Below are 16,298 nucleotides of genomic sequence, written 5' to 3' on the forward strand. Positions count from 1 at the left end.
TTGTTAAAAAATGGTGATTGCCCCGTAGCTGAGTGGATCGAGTTATTATAGGCGAACTCTGCAGAAGGCAACAGTGTTAGCCAGTCGTCCCGAAGGTAGGAGGTGTAGCATCTTAGGTACTGTTCCAACGTTTGATTGGTCCTTTCCGTTTGCCCGTTGGTCTGTGGATGGTAAGCGGATGACAGTGACAGTTTGATTCCTAATGCTTCACATAAGGCTTTCCAGAATCTCGATGTGAACTGGACTCCCCGATCCGACACTATGTCCTCGGGAATCCCATGTAGCCTCACTACTTCCTTAATGAATATCCGGGCAGTCTCCGGCGCCGACGGGGTCCTCCCCAGGGGCACGAAATGGGCCATTTTTGAAAAGCGATCCACGATCACCATTATAGCTGTGTAGCCTTGAGACGGTGGGAGTTCAACTACAAAATCCATGGCAATCATTTGCCAGGCCCGTTTGGGAACCGGTAATGGACGCAGTAATCCCCAGGCCTTGCTTCGGGAGGGTTTGTTCCTTTGGCAGGTGGGACAGGACTGGACGTAGCGCTCGCAGTCTTTGACCATGTTTGGCCACCAGAATGAGCGCTGCAGTAGCTCCCGAGTCCTAGTGCTTGTATCCCGGCGTGAGCCGTTGCCAGCGCGCATACGCCGGCCGACAGGACGCCGCGATCCCTGACACCAGTAAAAGGCTCCGGCGGCTAAATGCTACAGTGTGTTGACTCCTTAGGCCTTTCGTGCGATCGCACCTCTTCAGAGGAATGGCAACACGTGCAATATTACTCTGAACCTTAAAGGAGGCCTCTGGAACACACACCATCCACCTTGATGCCCCTGGCTTTGGATATCATAATGCGCATGATCCATGCGCTTCTGGTAAGCGCATAATTTGCTCATTTATTCTTCCATTTTTGGAATATCGCAAGAAAGATACAATATCGTCAGATAAGCATAAGCCCCTTCATCATGGTCAACCAGCCAAACTGACTGTGCACCCATTGGATGACTTCTCATGTATGTCTGTACTATACACCCATTGGATGACTTCTCATATATTTCTGTACTGTGCTCCCATTGGATGACTTCTCATGTATGTCTGTACTGTGCTCCCATTGGATGACTTCTCATGTATTTCTCTACTGTGCACCCATTGAATGACTTTGATACTGTGCACCCATTGGATGACTTCTCATGTATTTCTCTACTGTGCACCCATTGAATGACTTTGATACTGTGCACCCATTGGATGACTTCTCATTTATTTCTATACTGTGTACCCATTGGATGACTTCTTGTGTATTTCTATACTGTGCACCCATTGGATGACTTCTCATTTATTTCTATACTGTGCACCCATTGGATGACTTCTCATTTATTTCTATACTGTGCACCCATTAGATGACTTATCATGTATTTCTATGCTGTGCACCCATTAGATGACTTATCATTTATTTCTATATTGTGCACCCATTGGATGACTTCTCATTTATTTCTATACTGTGCACCCATTGGATGACTTCTCATGTATTTCTAGGCTGTGCACCCATCGAATAATTTACCATTCATGCCTGTTTCAGTGCCAACTATAAAATGTTGGATTTCCTTTCAGCTTCTGTCTTGCCTTTCTGAATTGAAAGTGATCTTAGCCTGAAAACAGAAAACGAATGAAGCCATCACATCTAAGGACTGGTGATCTTCAGTATATGATATTTTAGTTCTTGGGTGTAAATATACTTTAAGATCACTCGGGGGAACAAAAGAAAAATCACAAGAGCTACATACACATTGGAAGATTAAATTATCATACAATCAGACTTTCCTTCTCATTTTCAAATTGTGCAGCTGGATTATGTATGGGGGAGTCATGCCTGCTCTGCACGGAGGACAATTATCTGCAAAGCAGATTTAAACAATCTTTCTTTATGTTTGTATAGTGTGTGTATAGTCAGAAGGTTTTTTTTAAGTTTCTAGTAGAGTAGAGAAGTGTTAAACACCCCATTGGGTTAAGGTTTTCTATCTGTGCCCTGCTATGGGGATTTCCCTTCACTTCTTGTCTTAAAGCATCACTCTAAATTTTGTATGTTCCCATGTAGTGGGGCTGTGCCCGCACTGTATGGGTTAAGTGCTTACTTTGTCTAGGGGTTCAAGGATAAACTATACTTACCCTGTCCTCCCCCACATCCAGCAGTGGATTGTTCCTGCCATCCTCACATCCGAAGTTGGTCTATGGGCATGATGATGTCAGGAACAGCCCATTCACAAGACTGCTAGTGTGGGGGGGCTGCAGCAGCAGGGATCAGTCTTGTGCTTGGAGGATCGGCGGAATAGTATATCCTTACTTTCAGCGCCCTTAAACAAAAACAAGCATTTAACCCATGTAGTGCTGGCACAGCCCCACCACATGGGAAAATAAATTTTTTTCCCAGATTTCTTCTTTATCGTGTAACATACATGTAAGATTTGAATAGCTAAGATGTGACATAAATATGAAGATTTGAGTAGCTGAGATGTGATCTGTAGAAAATATGACAATGTAGATTTAGCTCATTCCATGCTAATATAAGATGTGTTCAGAATTAAAGCAGAGGCACATGGTCACCAATTAGCATCTGAAAGGGACAGATCTTCCTCTGGAAGGAGGCGACACCTGGGTGCCAATAAGATTTGTCACCTTCTGGAAATCTGGAAGGAAAGGAGTTCTAGATGTTTTGGCTTCATGACACAGCGGGGGACCAGATCTGTTTGGTAGCTTTAAAGTGTATACATAGATCAAAGGAATAGATTTCATCTCTCATAAAAGCTTAAATATTAGTTGCAGAGAGATTAAAATACTTCCTTCTGATTGGGCACTCTGTGGGTTACATCTGCATGTAAAAACTGTATTTGTGGCCTATGTAGAATGCAAGAAATGGGTATGTGGCCCCGGATTGCAACAGCTGAACAGTGATTGGTACTGTTGTGATTGGAATGATGCACTTGGATTGAAAATTCAATCCCTGACTTGGTGATCCAAACCGTTCCTGGTCCAATCGACTTTGGGCATTTCATCACCCAGAACGTCCTGTGGGCTGGTACAGGAACACCCCCCAGGGTTGATTGGCCAAGGACTAATGTCCAGCCAACGTCCATAGTCCCATAAATTGAGGACTTGAGGTATGGACATTGTGATTCGTATGGAGCCCATCCTATTGACTGACGGATTGCGGACTTTCTCTGCCTTGCTCCAGTTGCAGGATAACTGTGTGTGTGGTCAGCTAGCTGGATTGGAGTGGAGTCTCTCTCTAGTGGTGGCCAGAGGTAGTGCGGGCTGTGAAAGTATATCACGGCCGGTCTTATGTACGTATATATATTCAGATTAAGTCCCCCTTATTCCCTCTTACCCCAAGTCACGGTTGCTCGTGCGCGCCTCGGTTAGCTAGTCGCTGTGGGCGTGGCGTGTGAGGTGGACGGTGACACAGGGAATGAGAACAAATCTCCCCAAATGAGGGGATTTTCCATTAGACACTTGTCATTAGAACATTGGCCCCCATTGGAGGCATCCCCCCCACCCCCACCTCTTGCTCTTCAACATTTTGGATTTACAATAGCTTTCTATCTCATTTTGTTTCATTTTTTTGCTCTCCTTTTGTGATAATTACATTGTTATAATTGACTTATTAAGTCCATAATATTCTACTCATATATAACATTCATACAGTTTGAACCAAGGAATCGTCATGTATTTTGCTAGATCGGGGGTGGTTCCTTTTTGGGGCCATCTTGTGGTTTAATGCCGCCACTACATGAGTTGTCCAAGGTATTTGTTTTATTTTTCCCTGTTATGGAGATCTATTTAGTGACACTTGAGGTTCTCAATGCTTTTTCAGTATTATGTGGTTTTTCCATCCCTCTGTTTTCATCCTTCCCTTCCTTATTTTTCAAGATGGCGACGACGAAGTGGCGTTGAGATGTTGCGCACATTGTATGTGCTTACGTCACGACCTGACAGTGCATCACACATGCGCAGTTCATATGTAAGGGCTTTTTATTTTGTGTAATAAAAGCCTCTGAAACAGCCTGGAGGGATCGGCAAAACTGGTCAGCTAAGTCACCGGCCATGTCTGGATCTATATTTGACTAAGAATGGACTGATCAGTATACCAATCCAACATACACCTTAAAAGGGACATTATCCATTTATATATATTGTTCAGTTTGAAGAAGTCCTCAAGGTTTTTTCACTGTCATTCTGCCCAGGATCAAGCATTTGTGTTGGAGCCAATATATGCCCAGGATATCAATACCAGGCAACAAAACCGGAGGATATACAGGCTACAAAGTAGCGGTTCTGGTGAGAGGAAGATTGACGCACACAGAAGGTGCTCTTGGGTAACTCATACCTATAAAATTACTCTACACTAATATTCTTTTCCTCCTCTGGACCACTCATGGTTAATACTCCTCTGGTTTGGATATTTTGTGGCCACACCTTATACATTACCATTACTGTCTGTTAACAGGATTGAAAATGGAACCATACTTGATATAATCTCCAGAAAAATATATCCGGACTATGTCCATTCACCTTTATATTTCATATGCCAACAATTCTGGAGATTTAGGAATTTACCTATTACATATACTTGTCAACTGTGTGTGGGACTGACCAGGGATTAATATTAGTCCAGCATGCTGTGCATCAATTTAAACACTTAGAGGCCACTCTTTCTATCCTCATCTGTCCTCTATGACTGTCCCTTTGTTCTGAGAGCTCTCAGCTTTGAATGTTATCTAATTTATATAAAATAAAGATACGTTAACTAACATATATACAGTATGTATCACTTTGATCCAAGATATCTTATTGATCTCTAGCCGTGACCCTTGACACTTTTAATGAATGTGTCTATGTGATTAATGTATATTTGTTTTTAACTAATCAATCAATAACATTTATTGTTAGGTAATTATATTTGTCGGTACAGAGAATTTTGTTTATAATTTTTCCATTTTTTATATACCGTATTTGCCGGCGTATAAGACGACTTTTCAACCCGTGAAAATCTTTTGAAAAGTCGGGGGTCGTCTTATACGCCGGTATACGGCGAGCCGGTGTCAGGGCGGCACATTTTCGAGGGGCGGCGCCGCCCCCCCTCCTCCTCCAACGGACACCAAGTACAGGGGTGGACAGAGGGGCTGCTGTACCTTACCTGGCTCCGGGCCCGGTCCCACGACGATCCGGTCCAGGAAGCGCGGCTGCTCCTTCTTTCAGTTCGGCCGCTCTATGGTCCCGCCGCCCGCTCGACTCCGCCTCCTCACCGGTGATTGGGCGCCAGCACTGGAAAGGCACACAGGCAACCAATCACCGGCGAGGAGGCAGAGCCGAACGGCCCCGCGAAAATCAAGCGGCCGAACTGAAAGAAGGAGCAGCCGCTCCTCTCCCCCACTGACACTAACGATGGGGCTCTATTCCTCCTCCACACTGACACCAACGATGAGGCACTGTTCCTCCCCCACTGACACCAACGATGGGGCACTATTCCTCTTCCCCACTGACACCAATGATGGGGCACTATTCCTCCCCCACTGACACCAATGATGGGGCACTATTCCTCCCACTGATACCAATGATGGGGCACTATTCCTCCTACTGATACCAATGATGGGACACTATTCCTCACACACTGACACTAATGATGGGGCACCATCATTGGTATCAGTGGGAGGAATAGTGCCCCATCATTGGTATCAGTGGGAGGAATAGTGCCCCATCATTGGTATCAGTGGGAGGAATAGTGCCCCATCATTGGTGTCAGTGGATGAAATAGTGCCCCATCATTAGTGTCAGTGGGAGGAATAGTGCCCCATCATTTGTATCAGTGGGAGGAATCATGCCCCATCATTGGTGTCAGTGGGAGGAATAGCACCCCATCGTTGGAATACCATACTGAAATACCATACCATATTGAAATCAAATCTGATGTTTTTTCATTTTTATTTGGTGTGTGTTGGAAGGGGGGTAGTCTTATACGGCGAGTATAGCTCAAACCCTATATTTTAACAGGAAAAGTAGGGGTTGTCTTATACGCCCAGTCATCTTATACGCCGGCAAATACGGTATGATTTAACATTTTGATAGGGTTGAGGTGTTGAGCCAAATTCATACCTTTTATGTGAGAGATTTTTGGTGTTCAGTTTTGAGTGGTACCTGGTAGGATCATTCATTTTTAGATTTTTCTTTGCCTTTCTATCTCATTGTCAATGGTCACCAGGACAAAGAGAGAGGGTGAATCTCCTCAGTGGGGACACAGGCAGCAAGAATACTCAGCAGAGGAGCTAACCCTTCTCTGACCTCCTGCTCTTTAGCTCCCTTGTCTCCTCCCATGCTTGTCTCCAGGACTTCTCCAGAGCCTCCCCATCCTCTGGAACTCTCTACCCCAATCTGTCTGACTATCGCCATCTTTCAGGCAATCCCTGAAAACCTCTCTTCAGGGAAGCCTATCCTCCCTTCAGCTAATAACCGAATCTTCTTTTTCTCCTATCAGTTCAACCCCCACAGTTATTACCTTTTGTACCACCAGCTCCTCCCTCTTAGGCTTCATTCACCCCTGAGCATTTTGTAGTGTGAACCTCGACGCTCCAAAATGCTCAGGGAAAAAAATCAATATTATTCTATTGAGATTGTAACGTAACAGACATGTAAGATTTGAGTGGATAAAGATTTGATCAGTGTAAATATCGAATCATAAGCCATGACAGGTTGAGTAGATGAGATGAGGCCAGGCCCTTTCATTGCAAAGATGTGTTCAGGAACAGTCTGTTCATTAAGGATGTATATTGAGCACCTGGGCAGTAGGGAAATGTCAGGAATGCACTGGCCAGCAATGGTGGGACTCACCTGCCTTTTGATCTGCAGTACCAGGGCTGGCCAGCGGATGCTCCCAGCAATCAGAGACTCAACTTTGCAGCCAGCTAACACCTGGAACTGATCATGCTGGGGTATTTAAGGGATGGCCAGACCCACAGACTCTGCCTTGGTGTTGTGTTTGTCCTGGGCCCTGTATCTGTCCTGCATCCTGTTTCTGTTCCTTTGCTGACCCTGCCTGATCTGAACTTCTGCTGACTTCTCCTGCTCTGATCCTGGCTTGTGACCCTGACCATCCCTCTGCCTGACCCTCTGTACTACGCTGCTTGCTACCTGTTCTGATCCCTGGCTTGTGACCCTGACCATCCCTCTGCCTGACCCTCTGTACTACGCTGCTTGCTACCTGTTCTGATCCCTGGCTTGTGACCCTGACCATCCCTCTGCCTGACCCTCTGTACTACGCTGCTTGCTACCTGCTGAACCTGGCCTGTGACCCCGACCATTCTCCGCTTGCTCCCCCTGTACCTACCTGCCCAATTGATATTGACCCGGCCTGCCTGACGACGCTTGCTTGTATGTACTGTTATCTGTGGGTGGTTGGTTGGGTTTGTTTGCACTGTATTATGTTTAGTATTGCACTGCGTTTATGTTTGTATTGTTAGTGTTAATAAATTATATTGTTTATCACATATCTGAAGTCTGCGTTTCCCTGCTTCAGTCACACATCTCTGGTCATACCTGGGAGCCCTGACAGGAAATGAATAGATGGTACAAACAATGGTCATCAATTGATCTGGGATACAGATGTGTATGTATACACAATGACTCAATAGGCCTTACAGACTCAATCATCATTTAGCATTAATTAGTCTAAAGCCAGGTTTCTGGATGTGACACCTTTTGTGTGTCAATCAGGTTATCACTTTCTGGAAAAACCTGTTTGGAGCTAATGAGACGAGACAGGACGGCTAGCTATATGCATTCATCAAAGGAGTATGTTTAATCTCTTATAAAAGCTGAAATATTAGTTGGAGAGATATGGACATGCTTCCTTTGTGCAGGGTCTGCTGTGCGCTGCATTTGCATATAAGAATCATATTTGTGGTTTGGGGAGGAAGGCAGAAAAATGCATGGAATGGTTAGGTGGCGCTGGGTCGCGACAGTCGAACAGTGTTTGGTACTGTCACAATCGGGCTGCTGCGCTGGTGTCGGAAATCCAATCCCCGACTTGATGTTCAGGCCAGTCTTGGCCCAATTGGACTTGGGCAGGTCAGCATCCACAGCATATTGTGGGCGGATGCAGGAGCCGTCCCAATGGTCGATTGGCCGAGGACTAATGTCCCACCTACATCCATATCCCATAAAAGGAGTACCCGGACATTGGGACATTTGTGATTCGTATGGAGCCAGCTGGATTTGACTGACGGATTTCTGAATTTTCTGACTTGCTCTAGTCGCAGCGTAAATACTGCTAAAGTGTTATTCTGTCTTTTTATTTTATAGTAATTAGTCATTTGTGTGTCTTATATCTTTTGTATTTCTGTAACTTTTTATCTTTTGTACATATTTTATGCACTGCCCACTTTGGGAAATTAAATCTTAAAATTAATTAGTGAACTTCTGTGTATTTAAGCTCATGCTCATATCTTCGGAGAGACTAGATCGGAGAGTTTAGATTGGAGAGTTTAGATTGGGTTAGATTGTATTGTATTTTAGTGCCTTTAAAATGCTTGGTTAAGCTCATTGCCATCTGTATGCAACTGCACTGCAAGTGGGCAGATTGTATGCAGATTGCAAAGGTAACAGATCTGCCAGACATGGATCTGTGTGTGTGGGGTGTCTCAACAGACCGTTCTGCGGATAAACTGTTGGGTGATGGCAAGCTACCTTTTGTGGTGTGTCTGGTGTGGGGGAGTGTGGACAGCGGAAGAGTGATTAGTACCGGGGTTCTGGCTTGTGGAATAGCTGGAGGAATCCTAGAAGGGTGTGTAATTACTAACTGGTCCTCGACTCTAATCCGTGCACCAGATTGTATGTAAGATTCGTATCTGCCAGTACGTGTGGTCAGCTAGCTGGATTGGAGTGGAGTCTCCATCTGCTGGTGGCCAGAGGTAGTGTGGGCTGTGAAAGGTATCACGGCTGATCTTACATACGGTTTGAGATATTCAAGTTAAATCCCCTTTATCCCCTCTTTGAGCTCCCTGTCGCGGCCGCTGTTGTGCGTCGCGGTTAGCTAGTCGCTGTAGGCGTGGTGTGTGGGTGGACATGTGACAAGGTGATCTTTGACAGAGATGGTTCACATCTCCACTCCAAGTCGCCTGAAACAGAACCCCTGAAGCTCCAAAAAGTTTGAGATACTTTTGTATCTCAAATTGGGCAGATTTACACATTTTTGGCAAGTTTAGCAACAAATGATGCAATAGATATTGGGCACAATTCATTAAATGGTATCTTACTATATCCGAGTATACTGTAGAATACCACATAGCATTTTTAAAAAAAAAGTTTGAATACACTAAAAAACAATGCTAAAATACTGCATGAGTTATGTTATCAAGTCATGTGGTATTTTAGTAGTGGAAGCCATGCGTTAATGTTTCAGCTGTCATCGGGGTTCCCCACTGACAACTGAATGTAAATTAAAGAATTTCCGGCAATTAAAAAATAAATGTAAAAAAAATGGCATCCATAACAAGCCCTTGGATCTGGTATGGATTTGGAGGGGAACCCACACGCAAAATAAAAAAATGTTCTGCACCCCAAAAGCTATACCAGACCCTTATCTAAGCATGCAGACCAGCAGGTCAGGAAATGGGGGGAGGGGAACTAGCGAGCACCCCCCCCCCCGAACCATACCAGGCCACATGCCCTCAACATGGGGGGGGTGCTTTGGGGTGAGAGGGGTTCACCCCCCATCCCCAAATCACCTTGTCCCCATGTTGATGGGAACAAGCGCCTCTTCCCCACAACCCTGTGAAAGTAAAGAGCAAATATCAATCTGAAAAATAAAACTGCTCAACGGAACAGTCAAGTACAGCGTAAAAAAAAAAAAAAATATATATATATATATATATATATATATATATAAATAACATATTATATTAATAAATGTTGAAATTAGTTCAAGAAGTTATTCAATCAATGTGGAACAATAAAGTGCAGCATAAAGATGAAAATATATGAAGTCCGTTAAATATAAGCGGTAAAATTGTCTGTAAGAATATAGGTACGGCAATCACGGTGAAATACTGTGAAGTGATCCAAATGGGATCCACCATCCCTGTCAGATGGTAAACAGCATGTAAGCTCATCTCATCTGGACAACAGGTAACAGCAATGAAGCTTCTGCAGGGGATGCTCAGCCAATGGCACAAAACGCAGGTGGACCCTCCCCTATGAGGAATAGCTCACCACAGGAGACAAAACTTGTATATAGTGTAGTATTTTATTGTAACATGAATAAAAAACAATCCACGTGGAAATACAGTAAAATTTTATATAACTCATGTACCAAGATGGCCGCCATTCCGACCTTCAGCAATGACGGCATGATGTCAGCAAGTGGCTCCAACCAACACCTTTCGTGTGCATGCACGTCTTCAGGTGTACTCCTGAAGAAGTTCATGTGCACGAAACGCGTCATGCCACAGTGTAAAAAAAAAAAATCTTGATCACCCCCCACAAGTAGTACAGTGTCACTATGGTGACACTGTACTGCTAGGGTGACAGTATGTTGAAAATAAATTAAAAAAAACACATTTTGAAAAATTATAATTTTTGGTTATACACTAATTTGTTTTTCTTTTTTTTCTAAAAAGATAACTGAATACATTTTGGTCAATATTTATGAGGAAAGATTATTTATTTGAAAAATTTTAAAAAACACTTTTTAAAATTTTTTTGGGATTTTTTCATTTATATAGCAAAAAAAATAAATTCAGTGGTGAATAAATACCACCAAAATAAAGTTTTATCTGTCTCAAAAAAAATGCTAAAAAACATTCATATGGGTATAGTGTTGCATGACCGTGCAACTGACATTCAAAGTGTGATAGCGCTGAAAGCTGAAAATTGGCCTGGACAGGAAGGGGGTGAAAATGTATCCAGACTGGAAGTGGTTAATGGAATTGATATATTATCACCTTTATGCTGCACTTTATTGTTCCACATTGATCGAATGACTTCTTGAACTAATTTCAACATTTATTAATATAACATTTTTTATATATTTTTTATATGCTGTACTTGACTGTTCCGTTGAGCAGTTTTATTTTTCAGCTTGATATTTGCACTTTACTTTCACATTAGTATTATTCACTTATTTTAGCTGCACTTTCTATACACTTACAGTGGGGCAAAAAAGTATTTAGTCAGCCACCAATTGTACAAGTTCTCCCACTTACAAAGATGAGAGAGGCCTGTAATTGGCATCATAGGGAGACCTCAACTATGAGAGACAAAATGAGAAAAAAAATCCAGACAATCACATTGGCTGATCTGGAAAAAATTTATTTGCAAATTATGGAGGAAAATAAGTATTTGGTCTCCTACAAACAAGCAAGATTTCTGGCTCTCACAGACCTGTACCTTCTTCTTTAAGAGGCTCCTCTGTCCTGCACTCATTACCTGTATCAATGGCACCTGTTTGAACTTGTTATCAGTATAAAAGACACCTGTCCACAACCTCAAACAGTCACACTCCAAACTCCACTATGGTGAAGACCAAAGAGCTGTCGAAGGACACCAGAAACAAAATTGTAGACCTGCACCAGGCTGGGGAGACTGAATCTGCAATAGACAAGCAACTTGGTGTGAACAAATCAACTGTGGGAGCAATAATTAGAAAATGGAAGACATATAAGACCACTGATAATCTCCCTCGATCTGGGGCTCCACGCAAGATCTCACCCCGTTGGGTCAAAATGATCACAAGAACGGTGAGCAAAAATCCCAGGACCACCCGGGGGGACCTAGTGAATGACCTGCAGAGAGCTGGGACCAACGTAACAAAGGCTACCATCAGTAACACACTACACCGCCAGGGACTCAGATCCTGCAGTGCCAGACGTGTCCCCCTGCTTAAGCCAGTACATGTCAACATCACTGCTCTAGAGGAGATCTGCATGGAGGATGGGCCAACATACCAGCAACAGTGTGTGCCAACCTTGTGAAGACTTACAGGAAACGTCTGACCTCTGTCATTGCCAACAAAGGATATATAACAAAGTATTGAGATGAACTTTTGATATTCACCAAATACTTATTTTCCACCATAATTTGCAAATAAATTCTTTCCAGATCAGCCAATGTGATTGTCTGGATTTGTTTTCTCATTTTGTCTCTCATAGTTGAGGTCTCCCTATGATGCCAATTACAGGCCGCTCTCATCTTTGTAAGTGGGAGAACTTGCACAATTGGTGGCGGACTAAATACTTTTTTGCCCCACTGTATCTATAAGGAGCTGTTACCTATACCTTTGTGCTAGCTGCTTATATAGTTCCAGCACTCGCTTACGCTTGATATTTAGTTCTTAAATAAGTTAGTGGCGGGGAAACCTGGTGACATCACCTATGTGACCCCCGCCCCTATGTGACATCATCGACTGGGGCATGCTGGGTGAATGATGTTATACAGGGGCCAAGTCACATACGTGATGGCCCCTCCCTTTACATATTTAAGAACTGTCAAGCCAGCAGAGCAGTCATACAGCCGGGAGCCAGCGTCGGGAGTGAGGTCTTTTTTTTTTCTTTTTTCGGGTGGCGGCGGAAGCGGGCATCATGATTGACATTGGAGCTACTTACAAAAAATCCGCCAAAGCTCAAAAAATGGCTAAAAACACTGTATAAAAATGTGAAAAAATTTGAAAAAATCACGGTAAACTATGCACGGAAAATCACCCTAAAAACGCTGAAAAGCGCTACGTAAATATGTGAATGGAGCCTTAGATTGTAAGCTCCCAGGATCAGGGCCCTCCTAACTCTCTTGCATTGAACTGTATTGTTGCTGTATTGTCTCCCGTTATATTGTACATTGCTGAGCAAACTGTTGGCGCCATAAATCCTGTATAATAGTAATATATCACAATGAAGTTTTCCTCACACATACATCTCATACAATCCGGGATCTCTGATGTGAAAGGAGACTCTGCATATCACAATATTTATACATCAGCTATCATATGATCCTACAATGGGCTCTGATCTGTGGAGCCGTTCAGAGTGGATCCAGAATCCAGGAGATCCCTTTCTCATCTGGGACTCCGTATGACTCACTTACCACGTTTACTTCTGTAGTAATCCAGGAAACCCTTCATATCAGACAGATCCGGCAGAGGGGTCTCTGCAGAGTATGGGTGATAGAGAACAATGACTTTATCAAGGAAAGATTCCCAGATTTCTTCTGTGAGATAAGATGTGTAGAACACAGACCCACACTGAAAGGATGAAGTGTCTGATAGAAGCGATAATATCTGTGACACATTGGTGTCGGGGTCCTGTGTGAAGACAGTCAGCCACGCTCTGCTCTCCTCCCCACTCGTCATATCACTGAAACAACACAGAGGAGGAGAAGTGAGAAGATCGATGTGATTTGTTATATACAGTATACATATAAAAGTGATATAAAGAAATGCTGTATACAGATCCTGGGTGACATTCAGGACGGACCTCTCTCTGTAACCGTCATGATGTCTATTTATGGGACTGAGGACCGCCAGTCCTGAATGTGCCATAGGGGCACTCATGGGCCACTGCCTAGGGCAGCAGGTTAGAGGGGTAAGTCCAGGACATGACATGTGATGTGTTCTCTTATTACTTTGCTTCCCTCTTCTGTTTTCATTGGGCAGCACAGTGGCTAAATGGTTAGCACTTCTGCCTGGCAGTACTCGGGTCATTGCTTCGAATCCCAACCATGGCACCACCTGCCTGGAGTTTGCATGTTCTCCCTGTGCCTGTGTGGGTTTCCTCCGGGTATTCTGGTTTCCTCCAACCTTCCAAAAGACATGCTGGTAGGTGAATTGTCTCCTGTCTAAATTGTCCCTAGTATGTGTATGTATGAATGTGAGTTAGGGACCTTAGATTGTACGCTCCTTGAGGGTTAGGGACTGATGTGAATGTAGAATATATATATTATGTAAAGTGCTGCGTAAATTGACAGTGCTATATAAGTACCTGAAATAAATAAATAAAATAAATAAATCTGGACATTTGTGGTTAAGTTCAGCAAGATAATCACTCATGGAAGGCAGTAGAGGGGATATTAGGATGAGTCACAAGACTCATTACAGTTCAAGTAACATGAAAACGTGTCTCTGCAAATATATATGATCCCAGGCTTCCTCCAACACTTCATTCTGATGGTATTTTGCCAAAATAATCACATGACAGTTGTCAGTAAACAGTATGACAGTCCTGTCAGTAAATGTTTTGCTCATGGTCAGTGGAAGATATTTGTTGGTGTTGGTGGTCTTCTCTGTGATATCTCATCCCCCCGCTGTACAGCAATCAGTCTAACACAGGCTGCTTCCTGACAACCATTGTACTGAATGATCTCCCGATACATCCGATACAATTCAAATATCCCGCTTGGGGTACCTCGTGTCCGCTCCGTGGAATGGAGGAGTGTCCCGGACACACAGATTGAGTGCGGTTGCTGGCACTGGCATGCAAGACGATACATTTTGTAAGTGTGATTTTAATTGTAAGAGTCATTTTTATTAAATATGTGAGATTGCTCTCTGGTTCCTTCTATATATTGTTCTGGTGGTGTGGAGGAGTGGATAAGAGACCCAGCACTGGCGGAGTACATACACCTGGAGGGGAGCAGTGGTTAAAGTGCTAGTGACCCACTTTTCAATAAGGAGTCCTGGAACTCCGGTGAGTGGGGTCCACAGAGAGGGGGAGCACGAGAGTCACAGCAATTGGAAGGAAAATGTCACTTTATGTTTGGAGCACATATTATGAAGAACTGCACTGCTTGAAGCACTTGTAAAGGACTGCACCATGTAAAGCACTTTGTATAAGGATTGCACTACTGAAAGCACTTGATGCAAATCACGCATTGTGTTGTAGGATTGCACAATGTGTTTATATAGTCATATGAAGGTATGTTTTGATATTTTACATTAACACAAACTAATGGACAGTGTGTAATATTATTTACATGCAGGAAAGAGGGAGGTGTTGTGTAGTACCAAAGTAATAACTTAATATTAAAGTACAAGGGGAACACTGCACACGTTCATATGTAAGAATTATTTTGTACACCTTTTTATTTTGTAGACAAATAGAGGGAGGTGTATTGTAGTGCTACAACAAATTGTAAGATATTGGTTGACATTTAAGTCCCTGTTTCAGAGAGATAAAAGGCGGTGTAATAGCAGCTGTGCTCATGTGCACCTCAGTGTTTTCCATCAGCACGGTACATAGCATTAGAACTCTACTCACTGCCTCCATAGGTGTCCCTCTCTACACCCCACTCAAACTCTGCTATGGGCTTTAATGATACCTCCTCCCGTCTTTTTTCGGCTGTGCTTCCACAAGCACTTCCTCTTAAATATTACCGGGGTCCCCCTGGACTTTCTATCCCCGTCTGCTTCCTTGTTTCAGGTTCCTGGATTTGCTGACCTGCTGGATTTTCCTGACGCTTTAGGGTTACCAACCCCTTCCCTGTTACTCCTGGCAACTGAGTAGTCAGCGATTAACACCACATTTATCACCAGCAGCAACATTCCACAATGGAATACACACCTCATTATTGTCAGTGTCATTAGGACCTCTTTCCCCCCATGTCTGTTAGGACCGGGTCTTAGGTGGGACCATACACAGGCAAGTAGTTATTCCCCACGGGACCTTCTCAAAGTTTCATGCTTCCTGTTGTCCAACTCTTCACAAGCAACTGCCCTACCAACTAACATTTTCCAACACAACTACTTTCAGGTTGGTGACCCCAACCTCTTTAGCGTCTCCTGTGCCTTCTGTTACTTTAACTAATACCTCTGACCTGTCCAACAATGCTCCAGAGTACCCCCCATACACAGCACTAGGAAGCAACCTAGCAATGTATTGAGAGACAATTTTTAACATTACCCACAAACAATGCATCAAACAATTCCAACATTGGCCATCTTTATTCTGGAAATCCAATATTCTGAAGCACAAGAGGAGGCCCAGTACCATAAGGATCACAGTAAATGGTGCATTACCCAGGAGAGTTACCACTGCTGCTGTTACCATCAGATAGATGAATCCAGACGCTCCATAGAAAAAACAGCGCGGTGGTGGCAGTAATATAAAAACCCCACTAGGGGAGTACCTTTATTGGAATAAGCAATGGAACATAAAACACTGGAGCCTGTGTCTTGGGGGAAGTGCCTGGGTCGGGGCGCTCGGGGATGATGTGCAGTGGTGATGAATGGAGTTGAGCCTGTCAGATGCATGTACCACGTGATCGCTGCG

At 43.6% G+C, this 16,298-nt stretch overlaps 1 protein-coding gene across 1 annotated transcript in view; it reads right to left on the reverse strand.

Moving 5' to 3' along the window:
• The window catches only part of LOC149459582 (uncharacterized), a 112,349-nt gene that overhangs the window by 35,569 nt on the left and 60,482 nt on the right, over nt 1–16,298 (reverse strand). Inside the window, exon 2 of the mRNA XM_089680967.1 lies at nt 13,120–13,388. Coding sequence (XP_089537093.1) covers nt 13,120–13,388 — 269 coding nt within the window. The remainder of the gene's footprint in view (nt 1–13,119; nt 13,389–16,298) is intronic.

Source organism: Staurois parvus, unplaced genomic scaffold (assembly GCF_062004578.1).
Source record: "Staurois parvus isolate SC_StPar_1 unplaced genomic scaffold, SC_StPar_1.0 ptg000254l, whole genome shotgun sequence".
Classification (NCBI taxonomy): domain Eukaryota; kingdom Metazoa; phylum Chordata; class Amphibia; order Anura; family Ranidae; genus Staurois; species Staurois parvus.